The 26585-nt window shown below is 44.4% G+C and overlaps 1 protein-coding gene across 2 annotated transcripts; it reads right to left on the reverse strand.

Annotated features, from left to right (window-relative positions):
* Nucleotides 1-2109: 2109 nt before the first annotated feature.
* On the reverse strand, nucleotides 2110-15737 carry LOC311120315 (tripartite motif-containing protein 16-like; the record flags this gene model as incomplete). 2 transcript variants are annotated; one of them, XR_014612147.1, is made up of 7 exons in its annotated part: nucleotides 2110-2896; nucleotides 3640-4244; nucleotides 4481-4540; nucleotides 4666-4825; nucleotides 4986-5219; nucleotides 14592-14687; nucleotides 15098-15737. XR_014612147.1 is itself a non-coding variant. In XM_084194937.1 (6 exons), the coding sequence occupies 6 exons, from the start codon at nucleotides 15692-15694 to the stop codon at nucleotides 3733-3735; spliced, it is 1659 nt and encodes a 552-aa protein (XP_084051063.1). In that variant the 3' UTR covers nucleotides 2110-3732. The 2 variants fall into 2 exon arrangements, 1 of the variants encoding a protein (XP_084051063.1); XM_084194937.1 differs by having other exon boundaries at nucleotides 2110-4244; nucleotides 15098-15694.
* Nucleotides 15738-26585: the final 10848 nt, after the last annotated feature.

Genomic DNA, 26585 nt, shown 5'->3' on the forward strand with positions numbered 1-26585 from the left:
GAAGAGAAAAAGACATAAAGAGAGCGAGAGAGAGAGACAAAGAGAGAGACATAAAGAGAGAGAGAGAGAGACATAAAAGAGAGAGAGAGAGAGAGAGAGAGAGAGAGAGAGAGAGAGACAGACAGAGAGAGAGAGAGAGCGCAGGAGAGAGGGAGAGAGAGGGAGATACCGAAAGACAGAGATGCAGAGAGAGAGGAGAGACCGACTGACTGATAAGACAGACAGAGAGAGAGGAGAACTGTCCACAATGTTAATAGGAACAAAGATTTGTGTTCCTAGGTTAGGGCCCTTAATATGGAATACATTAAATAGAGTGGTTAGAATATATAAAGGGTAACAGTTTCTATGAAGTACATCCAGTCGTCTGAAAAAGTTTGGGCACCCTCTGAGGCTGCATAATAATTTACTCTGTCGTCACAGAAAATGATCACAGTGGCATGCCATTCATTTTCTAATAAAAGCTGAGTAATGGGCTATTGTCCAGACAAAGATTTTTAGTGTAGCAATATTAAGTTGTATGAATTTAAATCAGATGTGAAAATAGGCTATGCCTCAGCCCAATAGGGAATGTCCTCTTGGTGTAACGGTCAAGCTGTTGCTTTCTCCCGCGGTAGACCTGGTTCATATCCCGTCGGTTACATTAAGCAGTCTATTCTCTGAAAATAGTCCAGACAGCATGTACCCAACAGTGAGGTCAGTGGGATTGGAGAGAGTCCCCTCTCCCTCTCTCTGTCTCCTCCCGAGTATCATTTCTTACTCGGCAGGATCCGTCCACGTTTTCGGAGGGCTCCTGGCAAGCGGGGAGTCGCCGACCCGCGTTCAATGTGCCGGTCCGCTTAGCGAGTGCGTCCCGCACGCCCCCATGTCTTCTTTTTTTTCATTTTCATATTTTTGAAAAAATAATTTTTCATATTTTTTTTTTCTGCTTCAAAGTAGATTAAGTGAAGCTTCACCTCCATTCAGGCAGTTATCACACCCCCCCACCCGGATTCGACCCCACTGGTCATTTAAAGACGTGTTTGGCTACGGGCACGTGGTAAGTTATGCGTTCAGAGACAGAGACAGAGACAGAGACAGAGACAGAGACAGAGAGAGAGAGAGAGAGAGAGAGAGAGAGGAGAGAGAGAGAGAGAGAGAGAGAGAGAGAGAGAGAGAGACAGAGACAGAGACAGAGACAGAGACAGAGACAGAGACAGAGACAGAGACAGAGAGAGAGAGAGGAGACAGAGAGAGAGAGAGAGAGAGAGAGAGAGAGAGAGAGAGAGAGAGAGAGAGAGAGAGAGACAGAGAGAGAGAGAGAGAGAGAGAGAGAGAGAGAGAGAGGGGACATCAGGTAAAGTTCTGGAGATGAGGAATATGTGTGCAGAAAGAAACCCTCCAGTATGGTTAACCCCAGTTAGGCCCAGTATGGACTATCAATACAAGTGACCATTTAGAATGTGACCCAGTTCAATGGGTCTTAACAGAACTGGGGGATGTCAGCCATGAAGTTGTCTAAACACAACTGGAATATAATTTGTTTGTGATTCATTGTTAATGGATTTTCCATTAGGAACACAGGGGGAAAACCTAACACAACAACACACATAACACACAACCAATAAAACCAAAGGGGGAGGAAACCACTAAAGTCATTACCATATTGTCATTTTCTAACGACAGGGAGAAAACATGTAAAATCTAGAAGACTACTATAGATCTGGTCAGAAGAAGCCTAGTGCACTACGTAGGGAACAGGGAGAGATTTGGGACAGAGACAGTAACTCCCCTGTGTATGAATTGTCTCTCTATCTTATCTGTCTTCTATATGATTTTCTCCTCTCCTCCTCTCTTCTCTCCTCTATTCACTCTATTCTATCATCCACACCACATGCCAGCTTCAACACAATCCATTTACAAGTTAAAGACACACCTTGGAATAAATAGCAAAGGAAAACTACTACTAGATGGATTTTTTATTTCCCATCACCATGAATCATATTTAATAACTGAACAGTAGCAGACCTAACTTCATCTGTTCCTGACTCTGGATAGTGGATTAAAAAGACCATCAATCTCCAATGATATTAAAGTACATTTCTGAACATTACTGATATACTGAGTGACAAGTCAAGATATCTGCTGTTTTTATTGTTTGGTTAATAGCACCACCTGCTGGACAGGTTTAATGTTGCTTGACTGAGCAGTATGGGAGAATAAAAGATGCCAAACTTAGGGCCGGTTTCCCGGACATCTCCATTGAACATGCTTTTTAGTCTAGGACTAGGCTTCATCTGTGTCCGGGAAACCGGCCCATATAGTTCAATTAGCAAGTAAGTAACACTACCTGTTCCATGATACTGAGGAAAATGACATTGAGACAGAGAACCAATTGGGAAAACATTTCAATGGTTCTGAATGACAACCAACATACATTAACAGCATACATCATGAATAATGTGAATATATAAGATTAAAACATTGCACTTACAAAAAATATGAATGCATTGAATTGTAATTCATAACATCTTCTGAAGATCAAATCAGTCAAATCATTGTACATAAAAACAGAGCAGAATGAATCATCACATCTGGGGACCATCACCACCAGCATGACTAGTATCTATGTGGACCCTACTACAGTTTAACCAGCTCAGCTATAGACTACACCAGCATGACTAGTATCTATGTGGACCCTACTACAGTTTAACCAGCTCAGCTATAGACTACACCAGCATGACTAGTATCTATGTGGACCCTACTACAGTTTAACCAGCTCAGCTATAGACTACACCAGCATGACTAGTATCTATGTGGACCCTACTACAGTTTAACCAGCTCAGCTATAGACTACACCAGCATGACTAGTATCTATGTGGACCCTACTACAGTTTAACCAGCTCAGCTATAGACTACACTAGCATGACTAGTATCTATGTGGACCCTACTACAGTTTAACCAGCTCAGCTATAGACTACACCAGCATGACTAGTATCTATGTGGACCCTACTACAGTTTAACCAGCTCAGCTATAGACTACACCAGCATGACTAGTATCTATGTGGACCCTACTACAGTTTAACCAGCTCAGCTATAGACTACACCAGCATGACTAGTATCTATGTGGACCCTACTACAGTTTAACCAGCTCAGCTATAGACTACACCAGCATGACTAGTATCTATGTGGACCCTACTACAGTTTAACCAGCTCAGCTATAGACTACACCAGCATGACTAGTATCTATGTGGACCCTACTACAGTTTAACCAGCTCAGCTATAGACTACACCAGCATGACTAGTATCTATGTGGACCCTACTACCGTTTAACCAGCTCAGCTATAGACTACACCAGCATGACTAGTATCTATGTGGACCCTACTACAGTTTAACCAGCTCAGCTATAGACTACACCAGCATGACTAGTATCTATGTGGACCCTACTACAGTTTAACCAGCTCAGCTATAGACTACACCAGCATGACTAGTATCTATGTGGACCCTACTACAGTTTAACCAGCTCAGCTATAGACTACACCAGCATGACTAGTATCTATGTGGACCCTACTACAGTTTAACCAGCTCAGATATAGACTACACCAGCATGACTAGTATCTATGTGGACCCTACTACAGTTTAACCAGCTCAGCTATAGACTACACCAGCATGACTAGTATCTATGTGGACCCTACTACAGTTTAACCAGCTCAGCTATAGACTACACCAGCATGACTAGTATCTATGTGGACCCTACTACAGTTTAACCAGCTCAGCAGTACCATTGAGCCAAAACCCAGGATAGAGGGGCTGAGTGAATGTGGTCTGGACTCTGTGGAGGAGGGTCATTGTGTCAGAGACACTGTAGAAGGACAGAGTACCTGCCTTGTGATCCAGGTACACTCCTACTCTGGAGGACTGAGGGCCTGATACTTCAGTCCCAACATTATTGTGTATGAAACAATAACCACCACTAGAGCACACTAAACTCCAGGACTTGTTATTGTATCCAAATGCACCATCTGTCTCTGTTCTGCTGATGTCTTTATATGAGACTGCTGTATCAACATCCTCCCCACTCCACTCCACCTCCCAGTAACAGCGTCCAGACAGACCCTCTCTACACAGAACCTGATAGTAGTATGTGAATCTGTCTGGATGATCAGGATATGGTTGGACTTGGCCTGTACGTGTCACCTTTCTGTTCCCTTTAGACAGAGAGAGGAGTGTGTGTGCTGTGTTTGGGTCCTGTGTGAGCTGACAGGAATCTGGGAGAAGAGCAGAGCAGAGACCAATGAGGGGAGTTAGAACAATAAGTGAAGTCAGATACTGTATCTACCCTGTCTTTGATTAGAGCACAGCAGAGATCAAATCAGAGAAATATGAGGAGTCAGATAGATACCCAGTCTTTGATTAGATCTACTATTGCTATATATTTCTAGAGGGATTGTTAGGAGTGTCAGTAAAAAGAGACTGTTAGTTACTTCAGAATAAAGAGACTCACATTGTAAGAACTGTTCTCTGGTCTTGGGCTCTGGAGGCAGTACAACATCCACTATATTCACTACAGACACACAAACACATTCACAGAGAGAGGGAATGTTATCATCATACCATATTCCACATGTATATGACTAGTAGGGAACTTTCAATGGTCTAAAGTTGATGTTCTTATTATTTTCAACACACCTGTAGTGGAGATCTTGGTCCATTCTCCTTTAAGGACGTCTTCTAGTTTCTCTCTCAGTTCAGACACAGTCTTACTCACATCTCCAAAGTACTGAAGAGGACGGACAACGATGCTGGGTAAGTCTGAAGATACACTGGTACCGGAGAGAGACTGATAACTCTGGAGAGAGAGAGAGAGAGAGAGAGAGAGAGAGAGAGAGAGAGAGAGAGAGAGAGAGAGAGGGGGAGAGAGAGAGAGAGAGAGAGAGAGTGAGAGGGAGCAGAACCAAATGATTGAGAGTTTTAATTTCATATCACATGTATCAAGGCAGTTGAGTTACCTGGAGGAAATGGATGTGATCCTCTGTGTGTGAGAGCTGCTCCAGCTCAGTGCTTCTCTTCCTCAGCTCAGCTATCTCCTGCTCCAGTTGCTCCAGGAGTCCTTCAGCTTGACTCACTTGAGCCTTCTCTTGGTCTCTGATCAGCTCCTTCACCTCAGAGCGCCTTCTCTCAATGGAGCGGATCAGCTCAGTAAAGATCTTATCACTGTCCTCCACTGCTGCCTGTGCAGAGCGCTGTTAAGAGAGAGAGAGAGAGACTGACTTGTCTTACTTTAATGAGCCATCCTCATTACACTAACACCCCCTCCTAAAAACACATTGCATGCCACCACAACCTCCACACAATCACATTATCCAGTACCCAACACCACAGTACAATACACCAACCAGCACCACATTCCAACCGTCCATCCAACCCCTCCTCTCCAGCCGTACAGACAGCCCCCCTGAGCCCCCATACCTCCTGAAAAATCTCCACACTGTTGATCATTTTGTACAACTCAAACTCAACCCTAAGGCGTCAACAGTAATGGCATTACCCTGGCAACACAGAAAAAACATGATGAACAATCTGTCATTGCAGAAAACGGACACCCCTCCCCAACTCCGAGGTCAACCCGAGCCAACCAGCTATTGGTGTCCAGGGCTCCATGTAATACCCTCCACTGGACGACCCCTGACCTTTCCAGCACTGGGAACTTATAGAGCCCCTCCACCTATACCCTGCCATGCTCTCAGCCCCCACAACCCCCTGCCACTGATGCCCCTTCACTCCCACTAAGCTCAGAGTGTTAAAAGTCAGTAAGTCCTCCAGACTCTCCTGCCAGTCCCCAGTCTCTGCTGTCCCTTGCAGTGGTGGAAACGGTGGTGGCCCCTCCTCAGGCTGCTCCAGCCCTCAGTACTGCAGCATAGAAATCAGAGACCCCTGCTGTATTGAGTCTCTCCGGCCGCATGGTCTCTCCTATCATTGCTACGCAGACGACACACAATTATTTTTCTCTTTTCCCCCTTCTGATAAGCAGGTGGCGAATCGCATCTCTGCATGTCTGGCAGACATATCAGTATGGATGTCGGATCCCCACCTCAAGCTGAACCTCGGCAAGACGGAGCTGCTCTTCCTCCCGGGGAAGGACTGCCCGCTCCATGATCTCGCCATCACAGTTGACAACTCCATTGTGTCCTCCTCCCAGAGTGCAAAGAACCTTGGCGTGACCCTGGACAACACCCTGTCATTCTCTGCCAACATCAAAGCGGTGACCCGATCCTGCAGGTTCATGCTCTACAACATTTGCAGGGTACGACCCTACCTTACACAGAAAGCGGCACAGGTCCTAATCCAGGCACTTGTCATCTCCCGTCTGGATTACTGCAACTCGCTGTTGGCTGGGCTCCCTGCCTGTGCCATTAAACCCCTACAACTTATCCAGAACGCTGCAGCCCGTCTGGTGTTCAACCTTCCCAAGTTCTCTCATGTCACCCCGCTCCTCCGCACACTCCACAGGCTTCCAGTTGAAGCTCGCATCTACTACAAAACCATGGTGCTTGCCAACGGAGCTGTGAGGGGATCGGCACCTCCTTACCTTCAGGCTCTGATCAGACCCTACACCCAAACGAGGGCACTACGTTCATCCACCTCTGGCCTGCTGGCCCCCCTACCTCTACGGAAGCACAGTTCCCGCTCAGCCCAGTCAAAGCTATTCGCTGCTCTGGCACCCCAATGGTGGAACAAGCTCCCCCACGACGCCAGGACAGCGGAGTCACTGACCACCTTCCGGAGACACTTGAAACCCCACCTCTTTAAGGAATACCTGCAATAGTATAATAGTTATCCTTCTACCCCCCCCCCCCCTTTACTACCACTGTCTTTTGTCTAAACTAACACCTGACTTATTTCACCTGCTAGCACTGACTTGTTTAAAGAAATGTACTTATTGTGATCGAGATGTAGTTGTCCCACTGGCTATCCTAAGTTGAATGCACTAATTTGTAAGTCGCTCTGGATAAGAGCATCTGCTAAATGACTTAAATGTTAAATGTTAATGAAGAGCTGCTGATCCAGCCCCAAACCACCAGCCCTCCTCAACAGAGCACATGCTGGTTCCCTCCAGCCCACCTCCGTAGGGTACAGTGGCCTCTGCTCCGCTTTGAGTCAGAACGATGGAACTGTCCCTGGTGAATGCCCCTCCCTACCCAGACTGGCCTACTGAGCCCTCCCCACACCTTGACCATACATGAAGCCCCAAGCGTACAACATTTGAACACAGGCCACAAAATTCTCCCCACAACCAAAACTACACATTGAACAGATATTCATGGTCCACCCTATCAAAGGCTTTCTCCTGATTATGAACAGATTGTCTGTGTTTGAGCGTCCTGGTCCACAGTACGTTTGGTCCTTGTGTACAATAGACTCCAGGTTGGACTTCAGTCTGTTAGCGAGGACCTTGGTAAAGACCTTATAGTCCAAACAGAGCAATGCCACAGGCCTCCAGTTCTTTAAGTCGCTCAAATCCCTATTTTGGGCAGGAGAGTCAAAGCCTCCCGTCTACAGTTTAGCGACAGCTCCCCGACCCCGACGCACTCACACAACACACGTCCTGTCCAATAATTCCCCAGAACTTTTTATAATAATCCACAGGCAGACCGTCTGAGAGACAGCAGCTGAGAGTTTGTGAAAGGCCAGGGAAATGATTTATCTGTGACAGAGAGAGTTTGGAAAGGTCTGTGAGCAGAACCTGAGAACACCCAGGATAATAATAATAATAATAATAATATGCCATTTAGCAGACGCTTTTATCCAAAGCGACTTACAGTCATGTGCATACATTTTTACATATGGGTGGTCCCGGGGATCGAACCCACTACCCTGGCATTACAAGCGCCATGCTCTACCAATTGAGCTACAGAGGACCACAGAGTTCTGCCCTCTATAAATCAGAGTACAACTCCACAGCCTCATCTCCCCACAACAGAAGTTACCCACCCATCAGGCTCCCTCATCTCCCCCACAACAGAAGTTACCCACCCATCAGGCTCCCTCATCTCCCCACAACAGAAGTTACCCACCCATCAGGCTCCCTCATCTCCCCACAACAGAAGTTACCCACCCATCAGGCTCCCTCATCTCCCCCACAACAGAAGTTACCCACCCATCAGGCTCCCTCATCTCCCCACAACAGAAGTTACCCACCCATCAGGCTCCCTCATCTCCCCACAACAGAAGTTACCCACCCATCAGGCTCCCTCATCTCCCCACAACAGAAGTTACCCACCCATCAGGCTCCATCCTCTCCCCCACAACAGAAGTTACCCACCCATCAGGCTCCCTCATCTCCCCACAACAGAAGTTACCCACCCATCAGGCTCCCTCATCTCCCCCACAACAGAAGTTACCCACCCATCAGGCTCCCTCATCTCCCCACAACAGAAGTTACCCACCCATCAGGCTCCCTCATCTCCCCCACAACAGAAGTTACCCACCCATCAGGCTCCCTCATCTCCCCACAACAGAAGTTACCCACCCATCAGGCTCCCTCATCTCCCCCACAACAGAAGTTACCCACCCATCAGGCTCCCTCATCTCCCCACAACAGAAGTTACCCACCCATCAGGCTCCCTCATCTCCCCACAACAGAAGTTACCCACCCATCAGGCTCCCTCATCTCCCCACAACAGAAGTTACCCACCCATCAGGCTCCCTCATCTCCCCCACAACAGAAGTTACCCACCCATCAGGCTCCCTCATCTCCCCACAACAGAAGTTACCCACCCATCAGGCTCCCTCATCTCCCCACAACAGAAGTTACCCACCCATCAGGCTCCCTCATCTCCCCACAACAGAAGTTACCCACCCATCAGGCTCCCTCCTCTCCCCCACAACAGAAGTTACCCACCCATCAGGCTCCCTCATCTCCCCCACAACAGAAGTTACCCACCCATCAGGCTCCCTCATCTCCCCACAACAGAAGTTACCCACCCATCAGGCTCCCTCATCTCCCCACAACAGAAGTTACCCACCCATCAGGCTCCCTCCTCTCCCCCACAACAGAAGTTACCCACCCATCAGGCTCCCTCCTCTCCCCCACAACAGAAGTTACCCACCCATCAGGCTCCCTCATCTCCCCACAACAGAAGTTACCCACCCATCAGGCTCCCTCATCTCCCCACAACAGAAGTTACCCACCCATCAGGCTCCCTCATCTCCCCACAACAGAAGTTACCCACCCATCAGGCTCCCTCATCTCCCCCACAACAGAAGTTACCCACCCATCAGGCTCCCTCATCTCCCCACTACAGAAGTTACCCACCCATCAGGCTCCCTCATCTCCCCACAACAGAAGTTACCCACCCATCAGGCTCCCTCATCTCCCCCACAACAGAAGTTACCCACCCATCAGGCTCCCTCATCTCCCCACAACAGAAGTTACCCACCCATCAGGCTCCCTCATCTCCCCACAACAGAAGTTACCCACCCATCAATCAATCAATCAATTTTATTTTATATAGCCCTTCTTACATCAGCTAATATCTCGAAGTGCTGTACAGAAACCCAGCCTAAAACCCCAAACAGCTAGTAATGCAGGTGTAGAAGCACGGTGGCTAGGAAAAACTCCCTAGAAAGGCAAAACCTAGGAAGAAACCTAGAGAGGAACCAGGCTATGAGGGGTGGCCAGTCCTCTTCTGGCTGTGCCGGGTGGAGATTATAACAGAACCATGCCAAGATGTTCAAAAATGTTCATAAGTGACAAGCATGGTCAAATAATAATCAGGAATAAATCTCAGTTGGCTTTTCATAGCCGATCATTAGAGTTTAAAACAGCAGGCTCCCTCATCTCCCCACAACAGAAGTTACCCACCCATCAGGCTCCCTCATCTCCCCACAACAGAAGTTACCCACCCATCAGGCTCCCTCATCTCCCACACAACAGAAGTTACCCACCCATCAGGCTCCCTCATCTCCCCACAACAGAAGTTACCCACCCATCAGGCTCCCTCATCTCCCCACAACAGAAGTTACCCACCCATCAGGCTCCCTCATCTCCCCACAACAGAAGTTACCCACCCATCAGGCTCCCTCATCTCCCCCACAACAGAAGTTACCCACCCATCAGGCTCCCTCATCTCCCCACAACAGAAGTTACCCACCCATCAGGCTCCCTCATCTCCCCCACAACAGAAGTTACCCACCCATCAGGCTCCCTCATCTCCCCACAACAGAAGTTACCCACCCATCAGGCTCCCTCATCTCCCCACAACAGAAGTTACCCACCCATCAGGCTCCCTCATCTCCCCACAACAGAAGTTACCCACCCATCAGGCTCCCTCATCTCCCCACAACAGAAGTTACCCACCCATCAGGGTCCCTCATCTCCCCACAACAGAAGTTACCCACCCATCAGGCTCCCTCATCTCCCCACAACAGAAGTTACCCACCCATCAGGCTCCCTCATCTCCCCACAACAGAAGTTACCCGCCCATCAGACAAACGTAAAACAAGGGATTTTCTTGGTTTCCCCACTCTGTTTTTCCAACCCCTCTGGTGAAACAGAGAACTGAGCCCTGTACTATAATATAATATAATGTGCCATTTTGCAGACGCTTTTATCCAAAGCGACTTACAGTCATGCGTGCATATATATATATATATTTTTTTTTTTTTGTGTATGGGTGGTCCCGGGGATCGAACCCACTACCCTGGCGTTACAAGCGCCGTGCTCTACCAGCTGAGCTACAGAGGACCAGGTGCAGACACATTTATGAAAGCAAAGACAAGGTCATTATTTGGGCTCTAAACACTAACAACCTACCCTTACACACCTATTTTGCCACCCCTGCACTAAGATATCTGCCATGGCATTTAAATGTTTTTGGTTTACATATTCCCCCAGTCTTTGCCGCCGTTCATGTTAAGGAAGTCTAACCGTGAAATCTCCTTATATACTGGGCCCTCAGCCTGACTGGCTGTCAGCTCTGGATCCAATGAGCCGTCTGAAAACGAGACGCCTTGTCCTCCGCTCCCGCAGACTCACCTCCCCCCTCTTCCTCCTCCTCCATTGGCACGGTACCGTCCTCCTCCTCCCCAGTCTCTGCCCCCCTGCACTTCCCCCCTGATCAGAGCCTCTTCCCCAATGACAGGCAATATTTCCTGGGATGAGCCCACCAAGCCTTCGCCTACCGGAGTCTCTGTTACTACAGAAACCTGCCTCAGCTCATGTAGCCCAGCTGCAACCCTCCCCACCACCGCTTTCTCCACGGCCTGCGCACCACCACTTGGCCATGCACTACTACCGTGTAGCTCAGTTGGTAGAGCATGGCGCTTGCAACGCCAGGGTTGTGGGTTCGTTTCCCATGGGGGGGACAGTATGAAAATGTATGCACTCACTAACTGTAAGTCGCTCTGGATAAGAGCATCTGCTAAATGACTAAAATGTAAAAAATGTACTCTCCTCCCTCCTGGTACCCCTGCCATTTATTTGCAATTCTGAGTAATCACTATTTTAGTACGGATTAGTAAGGAAAAATACTTTATTTAGTACTACTGCAGTTGCTTAATAATTGCCGGCCATTCCCTCCCCTACCCTGGACGACGCTGGGCCAATTGTGCGCCGCCCATGAGTCTCCCGGTCACGGCCGGCTGCGACAGAGCCTGGATTCGAACCAGGATCTAGTGGCACAGTTAGCACTGCGATGCAGTGCCTTAGACCACTGCGCCACTCAGGAGTTCTCTCCCTGGATACACCACCACTCCACCTCACAGGGAAAACTCCTCCTGCCTGAGCTTTTTACTGTCCCTTTCCACACTGCTAACGCAAGAGGAAGGACTGAAAACACATTACTGTGAAGTAATATAATGATGAGTCATGTTTATTATTACCTGTTTTTATGGTCATGTTTTTAAATTATACTTCATTACTATAATGATTATCAATACGCCTAAACATTAATTCAGTCACCTCTGGTCGACAAAAACGTATTTTCCTAGTACATTAATTGTCAAATTCATCAACCAGCATCGAGCACTCTGCCTTCTCAGGCAAGCGAGGGGCATGTTGAGGTAAATATGCTAACCGCCAAGGTTGCATTATGTCATTTATTGGTGGGCTGTTTTTTCTTTTCTATTCAGAGGCTATTTACTCCCAATATGAGATCATTTTATATAGAAGGTTTTTATAATGCATGTTTACTAGGGTTGAGGTTAGCGCATCTGAGTAGGGATTATTTGGGTTCAATACCTGTCCTACCTATCAATCATATTGCTGCTTGTAGCCTATAACTGATGATCCCCACACTAGAAACACCCAAAACTATCTGTGCTAGCAAACCCTGTGTTCCAACCCTCCCCTGTGTAACCTTGAAGTTTGTTAAGAAACAAACACTTGTCTACGAAAAGAGACATGTTTAACGGATTCCGCTTGGCACCCAGCCGAGAGCACACGGAAACCACTTGCAAATTTACCAAAACTAACCAACTACTTGCGGTCTGTTCGTAACCAATAAACGGAGGCAGATTAGCCACCACAACTCTTATCGAAAGAGGCGACATCTGCACCAACACACCCCTCACAACAAGACAAACCTTTTTCATTAACACAACCACCGCCTTGTTCATTCTGGATGCAGAGTCCAGATGTTCCGCTCCAACCTGTTCGCCGACCATGAGCAAAACTTCCTCCACACCTTTCTCCGGAACGGACCCGAAGCGACAGCGTTTCTTCTCCACTCGGTTGAGGCCATCACGCCGCCCTAACAAACTACCCCTACTCCCCCCTCAACTCTAAACGATAAACAGTGGAAACCAATAAACAAACCCTCCACCATCAGAAAATACATTCAGAAAATACGCAAGAACCAAAAGAAAAAAGAATAGTAGCCCTCCTCACGAACCACAAATCTCTCACAACAACAACTTCTTCTTCTATGATATAATGTCGGTCCACAAACCAACGTTAAAGGTGCATGCCGCCACCTACTGTGCTGGAGTGTGTGGTCAATCACGGTTTCCAACATTTCTAAATCCTCCTACCTAACTCAGTACTTCTGAGAAAATAAAGAAGAGCCCTACTAACTTCTAATAGACCCTCCCCCATCCCCAAAATCCCTTCCAAACCCCCCCAACCCCGTCCAACCTCAATGACCCTAAACTTCAATCTTACCCACTCTTCAACATACTTACAACAATATAACAACACATGCTCCACCGTTTCATCGACCATACACTCCAGACACAAACCATTCACATGCTTGCCAACCAGATGTAATGACGAGTTCAATGTACAATGTCCTAAGCGCAATCGAGTAAACACCACATCTTCCTTCCTAATCTGACTTTTGAATCTTGGTCCATCGACCTTTCTGTAAAACTGTAAACTATTCATATAAATGCCGGCCCTTGTGCTCAGAGTACCATCTCTTCTGCCACATACATATCCTTAAAGCTATATACTGGATTCTGTCCAGCTTCTGAAGCCAAGTCTTTACCTCTGTTCCATAAACTGTACACCAGTAATCAAACAAAGCAGTGGATTCGCCACAAAAGCTCTAACAGGATAACTGATATATCCTACCATGACTTTGTTGGGTAAAGACTCAAAACTCAAAAGGACTGACAGTGACTCCTCTGTTTCACCACGCTCACCACCGGGTCTGTGTTGCACCAAATGGCGGGAATCACAAACACCAGCAGTCTTCAACCTGAATTGCTCCACTTCTACACTTAACGCTACCCCAGAAATCACTCCTTTCAATGGTGCCCTGTTCCTAAGAGCAAAGCACGAAACAGATCTTGACCCAAGTTGCGTGACACGGAGCGCCCACTCCCTCTGGTCAGAAGAAACACAAACAAATATCACAAGTCCACTACAGGTTACCTTCACTGATTCAACTGCACCCAACTCCTTTCCCACCCACCCTGAAATCACAAATGGATCTGCCAAAAGGAATGGATCCACTTTCTCCTACAATGTAACTCCTACTGCACCAGATTCTTCTTTATCATGTCCATTGATGCCAGGCTCTGGTTCTGAGCTCTTCACCACACCTTCTACCTCACTTAACTCTCCCTCATTCATTTCCATTTCACCTCCAGATCTCACTCTGGCGAATGGCTCACTCTGTTTGCACTTGAGTTATAATGTGAAATGTCTCTATTACTTTGAAACTTTTGTGAGTGTAATGTTTACTTTTCATTTCTGATTGTTTATTATCTATTTCATTTGCTTTCACAATGTAAACATATATGTTTCCCATGCCAATAAAGCCCTTTGAATTAAATGGAGAGAGAGCTCCATTTTAATGTATAGGGGACTTGAGTCTTTCATGGTTACTCAAGGTTATGTGATGAGGTAACCCCTCTTGCAACATCAAAATCAGTGTCAGCCTAATGGGGAATGACCTCTTGGTGAAACAGTCAAGATGTTGGTTTCTCTCCTCAGTAGACCCGGGTTCATATCCCGCCGGTTACATTAAGCAGTCTATTCTCTGAAAGGGGTCCAGACAGCCTGTTCCCAACAGTGGAGCCAGTGGGATTGGAGACGGGCCCCTCTCTCTCTCTCTCTGACTGGAGGAGAGAAGTGAAATGGTGTGTCTCCTCTGGTCAACAATACTCACCTTGAGAGACTCCACAGCCTGTTGGAGCTCCTTCAGCTCATTATCTCTCTCCTGGAATCTCTGCTGGACCTTCTGCTGACTCATCCCCAGCTGCCTCTGTGGAGAATCACTCTTCAATGAGCTATCAAGCTTTATTTGTCCACTAGATCAATAGTATAGTAATGGGACATAGGGCCCATAGAAGATAGGGATTAATATGTTGAGGAAGTGTCTGTGTGAAATTATATTATTATATTGTTATGTGAAAGATTATAGTTTTAACAGTGCACAAAACAGGGGAGCTGATTGGGTGTTTGATAACGAATTACAATGGTGTTTGACTTTAGAAAATGGTGATACATTTGGAGACTCTGGGTTAACACATCTATATAATCAAGGTTTGTGTTCATATTTGTTCTGCTGAGGATTGATTTCATTTGAATGATCTCATATTCAAACAGCCTTAGTTCCTACTGTAATTATTATTTGTTTATCAGACAGTCACCAACAAGTAGTTCTGGTCTTACCTGTTTCTCAGTCCTCTCTGCTGCAGCTGACACTGTTTCATGGCCTTTATGTTCATCCATCACACACAGCAGACAGATACACTGCTGATCGGTACGACAGTAAACCTCCAGCAGTTTGTCATGATGAGAGCAGATCTTCTCCTGTAGTTGTGCGGTGGCTTTGACCAGCTTGTGCTTCTTCAAAGGAGGAAATTCATAGTGAGGTTGGAGGTGAGTCTCACAGTAAGAGGCCAGACACACCAGACAGGACATGAGGGCTTTCTGCTTTCTGGTCCCAGTGCAGAAATCACACGCCACATCTCCAGGTCCAGCATAGCACAGAGCAGGAGGGGGAGCAGCCTGGAGTCCTCTCTCCTTCAGTTTCTCCACCATCTCAGCCAAAATGGTATTTTTCCTCAGATTAGGCCTTGGAGTGAAGGTCTCTCTGCACTGAGGACAGCTATAGACCCCTTTCAGAACATCCTGATCCCAGCAGTCCTCAATACAGCGCCTACAGTAACTGTGTCCACAGGCAGTAGTGACCGGCTCCTTCAGTAGATCCAGACAGACAGAACAACAGAACTGTTCCTGGTCCAGCAGAACTCCCTGCTGAGCCATTTGGATGGTTGTTCACTCTCACACAGACAGACGACACAGAGACTCAGATCAGTTTTGTTTCCTCAGAAGTGAGTTTTTGGGAGGGCGAGGACTTTCTGGATCTGCCAGATAGGTGAGGTTAGAGGGAGGGAGGGAGGGAGGGAGGGAGGGATAGAGAGAGAACTGCGTTCAACATGGAGAGGGAGACAAATATTTTAGTTTCTAGGTTAGGGCCCTTCATTTGGAATAAATCTAACAAATATGAGTTGTTAGAATATATAAAGGGTAACAGTTCCTATGAAGTACATATTATAATTATTTTCATAATGCCTTATAATACACTTATGTGTTATAACACTGATTATAAGTGTCTATAATAATTAATAAGTGGTTGTAATGGGGGGGGGGGGGGGTTGATATTGATACAATATACTGTAGTTTAAATGAATACTGTATGTATTGACTGATCATTGAGAATGAGGTAATACTTTACATTACAGTGTAGGGTATTACTGTTAGGCCTAGGGTCAGGGTTAGAGTTACTACATTCAGCAGTAACCCTAACCCTAGCCATATCTAGGACTAAAAAGAGAAGACGTTTTATAATCAGAGTTCTTTGTATCTCTTCTTAGTCAGACAGAAACCCCCCACATATTATAGGTGGACGGGGTTATGAACATATCCAATGAATTGTTTTCTGCAACCAGATGAAATGAAACTGCCTTTCAGCAGGAAAAGCTTCTCTAATAATCCTAACCATTGCTGGGTGTCTTCAGAGACTGAGGTATAGAGACACACTGTCAAGTCAAAACATCTGGCTGTGCTTTCATGTCAAAACATTTATTATTTTCTATTCATAAAATTCTATTGTATTATATTCTTTGATAATATATTATATCCATAGGCTCCACTCTGTATAGTGTTAATGATGACTGTTTGTTCTGTACATTGATTGAATGGTTAGGACTATCTCACTGTATTCACTGTTTAAATCCCAAGAGACCAGGAGACCTAAAGGAAGCCTTCAACACTGTATCCCTTCATCCAGTCATAGTAAACAACCTCTGTCTGTCTGTCTGTACGTCTGTCTGTCTGTAAACACAGCCAACTTTTCTGCGGTGGTTGTTGTTGCTATCAGTGCTGCACAGCTATTTTCAGGTCTCTCCAGAGATGGTCGATCGGGTTCAACTCCAGGATCTGGCTGGACCACTCAAGGACATTCAGAGACTTGTCCCGAAGCCACTCCTGCGTTGTCTTGGCTGTGTGCTTAGGGTTGTTGTCTTGTTGGAAGTTGAACCTTCGCCCCAGTCTGAGATCCTGAGCGCTCTGAAGCAGTTTTTCATCTGTACTTTGCTCTGTTCATTTTTCCCTCGATCCTGGCTATTCTCCCAGTCCGTGCCTCTGAAAAACATCCCTGCCACATCTCCAGGTCCAGCATAGCACAGAGCAGGAGGGGGAGCAGCCTGGAGTCCTGTCTTCTTCAGTTTCTCCACCACTTAGGCGAGCACAGCACTCCTGTTCAGAATAGGTCTTGGGGTGAAGGTATGTCTGCACTGCACTCAATCTGGTTTATTTAGTACCCCAGCGCAGGTTAAGTAGTGGAAAGAACATGTTGGGTTATTTTGACCCAGACAGTTTGGTTGCGTGAATAACCCAATATGTTGGGTTGTTAGTATTAACAGAACACGGGTTAATTTAACCATCAGTTGGGTATTTTTTACTCTCATGCTTGGTTGACCTAGCAACTGGGTCTGTTTTAATGTCATGCTTGGTTGACCTAGCAACTGGGTCTGTTTTAATGTCATGCTTGGTTGACCTAGCAACTGGGTCTGTTTTAATGTCATGCTTGGTTGCCTTAGCAACTGGGTCTGTTTTAATGTCATGCTTGGTTGACCTAGCAACTGGGTCTGTTTTAATGTCATCCTTACTGTAGGTTATTTTAAGGCGTTTACATACTGTAAACTCAATTTTTCCTTATTAAATTATTCTATAATATGTAGAGTATTTATTACATATTTTAATAAGGTATACCACTGTATTATAGCCCAACAATGAGACATACGTGGACTTTTAGGAAACTCTATAAGCATAATTGAAGCTACAAAAATGTCAATGTTCAACCTTAACATGTGCTAACTACGCAACAGACCAGATGAACAGGAAATATATTTACTCTCATGGGTGGCTAAAAATAACTATCTGAAAGCCACACCCCTACTAAACTATGCCTCCAGTCTTCTGATCTGACCTGCTGGGTCATATCTCAATAACAAAGCAACAATAACCCAACACCCAGCATCCATAACCCAGCAGTTTTTAAAGAAAACAACCCAACTAAGTGACCCAACGCCTGCAACCCAACATTTGGGTCAACCAAACAACCCAGTATTGTTTAGAGTGTGGGGACAGGTGTAGACCCCTTTCAGATCACCCTGATCCCAGCTTTCTTTAATACAGCCCATACAGTAGCTGTGTCCACAGGCAGTAGTCACCGGATCCTTCAGTGGATCCAGACAGACGGAGCAACAGAACAGTTCTAGATTGTCAGCCATTTTAGTGCTTTCACCTGAAGGTTGAGCAACAGGGTGTCAAAAATGACTTTCTGTTTCATGGAACTCTACACCAGAGGCCAGGGAGTGGCTTCCTCTTGACTGTGTACTCTGTATCTACAGGTTTTTGGGGGATGGAAGTCAAGCTAAGAAGATGACATTGCATACAGCTGTGTCCACAGGGAATAGTAACTGGATCCTTTGGTAGATCCAGACAGCAGAGTGGATATTTTAAAAGGGCCTCTGCAATGTCCATACAACAAACTGCACAGCAGAGTATCAGAGATAACTTTAATTTCTTTGAAAGTCTGAGTGGTGGGGGAGGCCTTTTAGATCTGTTTGGAGACTTTAGTCCTGGATGGATGCACTGAGGTATATAGGGATGGAAGCCATAGTGACGTGTAACCAAATATAAGGTTGTGGTAAAACATTACAACGTTTTAAAGGTTCCATAAATGTACAGTGACCTATTCAGAAGCCACAGTGGTGAATGATGAATATGTCAAATCAAAAGTTTTCTTTCATTTTCAGTCATGTAAAATGATCATAAATTGTAAAGAAACATGTGGATGCAGTGGGGTGCAAATACCTCTGTAGAATTAATTAAGCGAGAAATGACGGTGGAAACGGCTTTATGCACAAATATTGATATAATAACCATCATATTGAAGTAAACCTGGAGTCACACGATGATATGTGGTGTGGTCCTCCCACTACGACTCAGGAAACCATGCAGTTTATTAAGCTACAGATGAAATAAGTTATGCTGAACTTCACAGGGTGGTGAAAGTGCACAGTGATGAGCTTGATGCTCCTTTCCAATAAATATGGAGGGTCTTTTTGTCCATAATAATGTCATCATGTAGGTAGCCTGTCCAGAGTGGGCACGTTCACTATATAATGCACAACCAAATCTGACAAAACCATCGGTAGAGTTGAAAATGTGATGGAAACCCATTTAACAGAACGTTTTTAACCGGTACATGGGAATTTAACTGCAAAAATATATTAGTATTTTCTAAAATATATATTTGTATGTGCATTACGTCATCACGCACAGCCATTTATCTTCAACACGTCAATTTGATGGAAACATCTCTGCTGGTAAAATGCACATGTTTTTATGAAGATTTTACAATATTCACATGAAAATCTGACGCCAGTCAAATGGAAACAGATTTTCATGCGAATATTCAAAAATCTGCATAAAAACAATATCCTCATCTATAAACAATATCCCAATAGAATTGAATGGTAAATTACGTATTGAATCATTTTGGAGTCACTTGTATTGTAAATAAGAACATAATATGTTTAAGTGGCTCCAAAATGACACAATACATTATTTACCATTCAATTATATTGGGCACAACATCATCTGAAACACAACCGAAACACACTGCAAATGCATCCAACAAGAGTCCCAAGCTTGATGTAGTCATAGCCTGCTAGGAATATGGGACCAAATACTAAACTTTTGACAAAGTGTAATACACTATAAGTGAATTTGTCCAAACACTTATGACACCTACATATGGAGGGCCCAGATAAATACAGTATATTTATTTCTGAACAGTAAAACAGACATTAATGAAAATAGCCTCAAATAAAAGGTGACATTCTGTACTGTCGCCTCATATAAAACATTTAATATCAAATCTAAAATGCTGGAGTATAGAGCCAAATTCATAGTTGAATAAATTCAAAAACCAAGGGTGGGTCAAAATTATTCAATAAAACAAATTTGGCCATGAAGAAGTTTCAGTAGATTAGGAACTGCTTCCTATAAAGCTATGTATAGTATAATGTAGCTGGACATTGTAAAGTCTGCTTCCTATAAAGCTATGTGTAGTATAATGTAGCTGGACATTGTCAAGTCTGCTTCCTATAAAGCTATGTGGAGTATAATGTAGCTGGACATTGTAAAGTCTGCTTCCTATAAAGCTATGTGGAGTATAATGTAGCTGGACATTGTAAAGTCTGCTTCCTATAAAGCTATGTGGAGTATAATGTAGCTGGACATTGTAAAGTCTGCTTCCTATAAAGCTATGTGTAGTATAATGTAGCTGGACATTGTAAAGTCATACATACAATTAGAGAGAGAGAGAGAGAGAGAGAGAGAGAGAGAGAGAGAGAGAGAGAGAGAGAGAGAGAGAGAGAGAGAGAGAGAGAGAGAGAGAGAGAGAGAGAGAGAGAGAGAGAGAACTGGCCACAATGTTAATAGAGACAAAGAGTTGTGTTCCTAGGTTAGGGCCCTTAATATGGAATAAATTAAATAGAGTGGTTAGAATATATAAAGGGTAACAGTTTCTATGAAGTACATATGTATAATGCTTTTAATGAATTGTGTAATGCCTTAAACTTATGTGCTATGACACTAACTATAACCATCCATAATAACTAATACGTGGTTGTAAAACTCTACAATGTGTTATAGATAATTAGCTACAATGGGGGAGGGGGGACTTGAAATGGATACAATGTACTGTAGCTGAAATGAATACCGTATGTATTGACTGATCATTGAGAATGATGTAACACTTTACATTACAGTGTGTTTATTGGTGTGTAATTATTCCTGTTAGTACAGTGGTGTAAAAGTACTGTGATGCCTCATTCTTCCACTGTACTAGCAGCAGTAACCCTAGCCAGTAATAAGGCTACTGGAATGGAAAGTGTTACAGGAAATATAAAGGAAGGATTTATACATGTCATCTATGATATACTCTATGTAATGATATGTCTATGTCTTCTAGATGGTGTTCTATACTGTATGTAATGATATGTCTATGTCTTCTAGATGGTGTTCTATACTGTATGTAATGATATGTCTATGTCTTCTATATGGTGTTCTATACTGTATGTAATGATATGTCTATGTCTTCTATATGGTGTTCTATACTCTATGTAATGATATGTCTATGTCTTCTAGATGGTGTTCTATACTCTATGTAATGATATGTCTATGTCTTCTAGATGGTGTTCTATACTCTATTTAATGATATGTCTATGTCTTCTATATGGTGTTCTATACTGTATGTAATGATATGTCTATGTCTTCTAGATGGTGTTCTATACTGTATGTATTGATATGTCTATGTCTTCTAGATGGTGTTCTATACTGTATGTAATGATATGTCTATGTCTTCTATATGGTGTTCTATACTGTATGTAATGATATGTCTATGTCTTCTATATGGTGTTCTATACTGTATGTAATGATATGTCTATGACTTCTATATGGTGTTCTATACTGTATGTAATGATATGTCTATGTCTTCTATATGGTGTTCTATACTATATGTAATGATATGTCTATGTCTTCTATATGGTGTTCTATACTGTATGTAATGATATGTCTATGTCTTCTAGATGGTGTTCTATACTCTATGTAATGATATGTCTATGTCTTCTATATGGTGTTCTATACTGTATGTAATGATATGTCTATGTCTTCTAGATGGTGTTCTATACTGTATGTAATGATATGTCTATGTCTTCTATATGGTGTTCTATACTGTATGTAATGATATGTCTATGTCTTCTATATGGTGTTCTATACTGTATGAATTCGGAGGATTTAAAATATGAATCTATAATCATGCTTCCCTTTCAATGTCAATGTGTATTTGTAACATTCTAACCCTGTTTACAATAGTGCTTTGACGAAGAAGCTTTCTCCAAAACGTGTCAGCATGTAATATCACTGAAGGGAATTAATCTGCCGTCCTGCACCTTATTTTACAAACAGTGAGCAGGAGAGGGTGGTGACCTGGGGGATCTGAGGTACTGGAATGCATCAAAATATATATATCCTTTATGATAAAGCATTGCATTCATATCATCACATTTGGGTAGTGGCATAGAGCAGTAGAGTAGAGGCACTTCCAGAAGTTGGACACATGGGGGACATTTTTAGTAGCATAATGGCCGAGAAAATGTTGGCCTTTTAGAAACGCATTTCATGCAATTCTATGTCATTTTACATGACGAGACTTTGGTAGAGTATTTGTTAATACCACACAAATGATGGAAATGGCAGGCTACACTGACAACCTGAGAATCACAGATCAATAAAAACGACCTTGTCTTGAATCCATCAATAGCCGAGGCCTAGGTGTGTGGAGACACATATTGTAGGCTACAATATGAGGAGGAAATTATAGTCCTAAAAATGCTTTCCAGTTTCACTGACTCACCCAATGATGCACAGCTCCCTCACTGGTGATGGCCGATGCACTCGTGCCAAAAGCCTATCTCTCTCTCTCTCTTTTGTAAAACAATATTTGGAAGTTGATCCAATATTTTGGTGGCCTCCAGCATAGAGTCTAAATAAATGATGAAGTGCAACGCTTGAGAGATGAGAGTTCAGGCTCCTGTCTATCAGAGCAGAGAGGGAGAGAGATCATAGAAAGTGAATCTCATTCTAGTTACATTTGAAGTCGGAAGTTTACATACACCTTAGCCAAATACATTTAAACTCAGTTTATCAGAGCAGAGAGGGAGAGAGATCATAGAAAGTGAATCTCATTCTAGTTATGTGAGAGATACAGGCGTGCTTCTCACACAGCCACCGTCACGTGTCGGCCACGCGTTTGTCTCCAACATATACTGTACCCACATACTCTAGTGTAGCTGTGGGGCTTACAAGTCTGAATTTCTTACAGCCTAATTTTCAAGACATCAATGTACAGCAACATTTTTAGGTGTCACTGCAGAACACCCTCCATATGCATATGAACACATACTCAGAGGTGGGGCTTACAAGACTCACATTTCATATACTCAGAGGTGGGGCTTCCAATACTCACATTTCATATACTCAGAGGTGGGGCTTACAAGACTCACATTTCATATACTCAGCGGTGGGGCTTCCAATACTCACATTTCATATAGTTTTCAAGACATCACTGTAGGACAAACATATCACAATCATTTGATTTGATATCAGAATATACTTCAAATAAAATAAATCAATGTATGCTACAGCAGAACACATATTATAGTATATAGGCCTCCTGCCTATCTGATAATATGAAGCGCATATTCAGATTAACTTCACAGGACAGAACAAGTTTGTAAAGTTTTCCAGAACCTTCCACAACACGGCCATTTCCTGGTGCGTCTTCTCCTCCCTATCTCTTGTTTTGCTCCTGGTGTCTGTGACACATCTGGGTCCTTTAGCAATCCATGACCTCACATAGGGGACTGGGTTGAATTTGGTCAGGGGTGGGCCAACAAGGTTCAGAAAGAGTAGCCCTGATATGGAGGAGGTATGCAGAGAGGCGCGGGTTGAGGTGCAAATCAGATTCATTTGAGAAAATCCCTGCTGGCCTTCTGCACTGGAGATGGGTATGGTGCTGACCACCATCAACATCTCTTTAAGTCCATCTGGAGATAGGGATGGTGCTGACCACCATCAACATCTCTTTAAGTCCATATGGAGATGGGGATGGTGCTGACCTCCATCAACATCTCTTTAAGTCCATCTGGAGATGGGAATGGTGCTGACCAACAAATTGCAAAAATCTCTGAAGCTGGAGACTCTTATCTCCCTCACTAACTTTAAGCATCAGTTGTCAGAGCACCTTACCGATCACTGCACCTGTACACAGCCCATCTGAAATTAGCCCGCCCAACCACCTCATCCCTATATTGTTATTTATTTTGCTCATTTGTACCCCAGTATCTCTATTTGCACATCATCTCTTGCACATCTAACATTCCAGTGTTAATACTAATTGTAATTATTTTGCACTATAGCCTATTTTATTGCCTTACCTCCATAACTTGCTACATTTGCACACACTGTATATATATGTATTTCTGTTGTATTTTTGACTTTGTTTTGTTTTACCCCATATGTAACTCTGTATTGTTGTTGTTTTTATCGCACTGCTTTGCTTTATCTTGGCCAGGTCGCAGTTGTAAATGAGAACTTGTTCTCAACTGGTTTACCTGGTTAAATAAAGGTGAAATAAAATAAAATAAAATAAAAACTTATCTTTAAGTCCATCTGGAGATGGGGATGGTGCTGACCTCCATCAACATATCTTTAAGTCCATCTTTAAGTCCATCAACATCTCTTTAAGTCCATCTGGAGATGGGGATGGTGCTGACCTCCATCAACATCTCTTTAAGTCCATCTGGAGATGGGGATGGTGCTGACCACCATCAACATCTCTTTAAGTCCATCTGGAGATGGGGATGGTGCTGACCTCCATCAACATCTCTTTAATAACACCCTCACTTCCCTGGTGACTGCCCTGTGTGCAGTAATAACACCCTCACTTCCCTGGTGACTGCCCTGTGTGCAGTAATAACACCCTCACTTCCCTGGTGACTGCCCTGTGTGCAGTAATAACACCCTCACTTCCCTGGTGACTGCCCTGTGTGTCTCTCTTTTGGAGCTCGAGTGCCAATTCAGATATGTGTGATGCACTTCAACAACTAAGACCTAGATTGTTACCAAACGCATGCGAGGATATCCGCATGGCAAGGCCACTATAGCTCTGACGGGTCACGCCGTCGCGGGAGGCATCCTCAGATCATCATTATTTGGTCCGTAAAGGTTCATGAGACATATTTGTTTATGGTCCAATAACATATTTAAAAAAATCTATCTACCTTGCGTATCTGTTTGGACAATTTGCTCATTCGGATCGAAATTACTGTTAATTAATATCATCACCCCTTTTGAGTTTCTTAGCCCATGGGAGAAGTATATTTCGCCCCCCCAGTCCTTTTTCCACCCAACTTCATCTAGAATTGTTGAATGGGTTTCCTTTAAACAATAGATATTATATTCCTTCTCTTTGAACCATGTAAATATTGTTCTTCTTTTGTTATTATCTGCTAAGCCATTACAATTATAACTGGCTATTACAATTATAAGCTTTGAATGTTGCTTGACAAGCCAGGGGTTATACGTTTGTTTGGTCTTGAACTGAGCCTTTGTCCAAATTGCACCTGCTCCGTGCACTTCGTCGGTGGATGGACATATGTAGAAATAAGAGAGCAGTTCTGTAATCAGTGGGGAAGGATTAGGATGATTGCACAGAAGGATCCCCGCGCTTTTACATGATGGTTTTTCTGGGAGGCTGGAGAAATAACCAGGAGGCAACTTGATTTAACTCTGATCGCTTTTTTAAATGTTTACAGTGCAAACAGTAAACAAATTGTATAAATAATGCCGCGTGAGGTACCGGAGCCGGGCAAATAGGTGCTGGAACAAATGAGGTCAAATCTGAGAGGTGCCAGATCCGGCTCAAATGAAGCACTGGAACCCAGGTCTGGAGTGTATGACGTTGGTGTATTGGTACTGAATATACCAGAGATGGAGACAAGACTGATTGGAACAGAACCAGTGAGACCCAGACCAAGACTCAACCACTAGAGACCTCTAGACCCATGTGTGCAACCTGTAAGGAGACCTAGACCAGTTTAAATGTGTCTCACCTGTAAGGAGACCTAGACCAGTTTAAATGTGTCTCACCTGTAAGGAGACCTAGACCAGTTTAAATGTGGACAAATGAGCCCCAGAGTGTGAACATTAATGCTAGTGTGATGATGATGCTGTCAGTACAGCATAGTGTGGTGAGTTTCAGAGTTGGTCATTAGTCCTCATAGGGGATGGTTTCATTCTATGGATCCAGGCACTTGTCATCTCCCGTCTGGATTACTGCAACTCGCTGTTGGCTGGGCTCCCTGCCTGTGCCATTAAACCCCTACAACTCATCCAGAATGCCGCAGCCCGTCTGGTGTTCAACCTTCCCAAGTTCTCTCACGTCACCCCCCTCCTCCGCACACTCCACTGGCTTCCAGTTGAAGCTCGCATCCGTTACAAGACCATGGTGCTTGCCTATGGAGCAGTGAGGGGAACGGCACCTCCGTACCTTCAGGCTCTGATCAGTCCCTACACCCAAACGAGGGCATTGCGTTCATCCACCTCTGGCCTGCTGGCTCCCCTTCCTCTTCGGAAGCACAGTTCCCGCTCAGCCCAGTCAAAACTGTTCGCTGCTCTGGCACCCCAATGGTGGAACAAGCTCCCTCACGACGCCAGGACAGCGGAGACACTGACCACCTTCCGGAGACATTTGAAACCCCACCTCTTTAAGGAATACCTGGGATAGGATAATGTAATCCTTCTACACCCCCTTACCCCAACCCACCCCCCCCCCAAAAAAATAAATAAATAAATAAATAAATTGTAAAGTGGTTATCCCACTGGCTATAGGGTGAATGCACCAATTTGTAAGTCGCTCTGGATAAGAGCGTCTGCTAAATGGCGTAAATGTGCCCCTGAGCAAGGCACTTAACCCTAATTGCTCCTGTAAGTCGCTCTGGATAAGAGCGTCTGCTAA

Source organism: Coregonus lavaretus (genome assembly GCF_964263955.1).
Source record: "Coregonus lavaretus genome assembly, contig: HAP1_SCAFFOLD_2708, whole genome shotgun sequence".
Lineage (NCBI taxonomy): Eukaryota > Metazoa > Chordata > Actinopteri > Salmoniformes > Salmonidae > Coregonus > Coregonus lavaretus.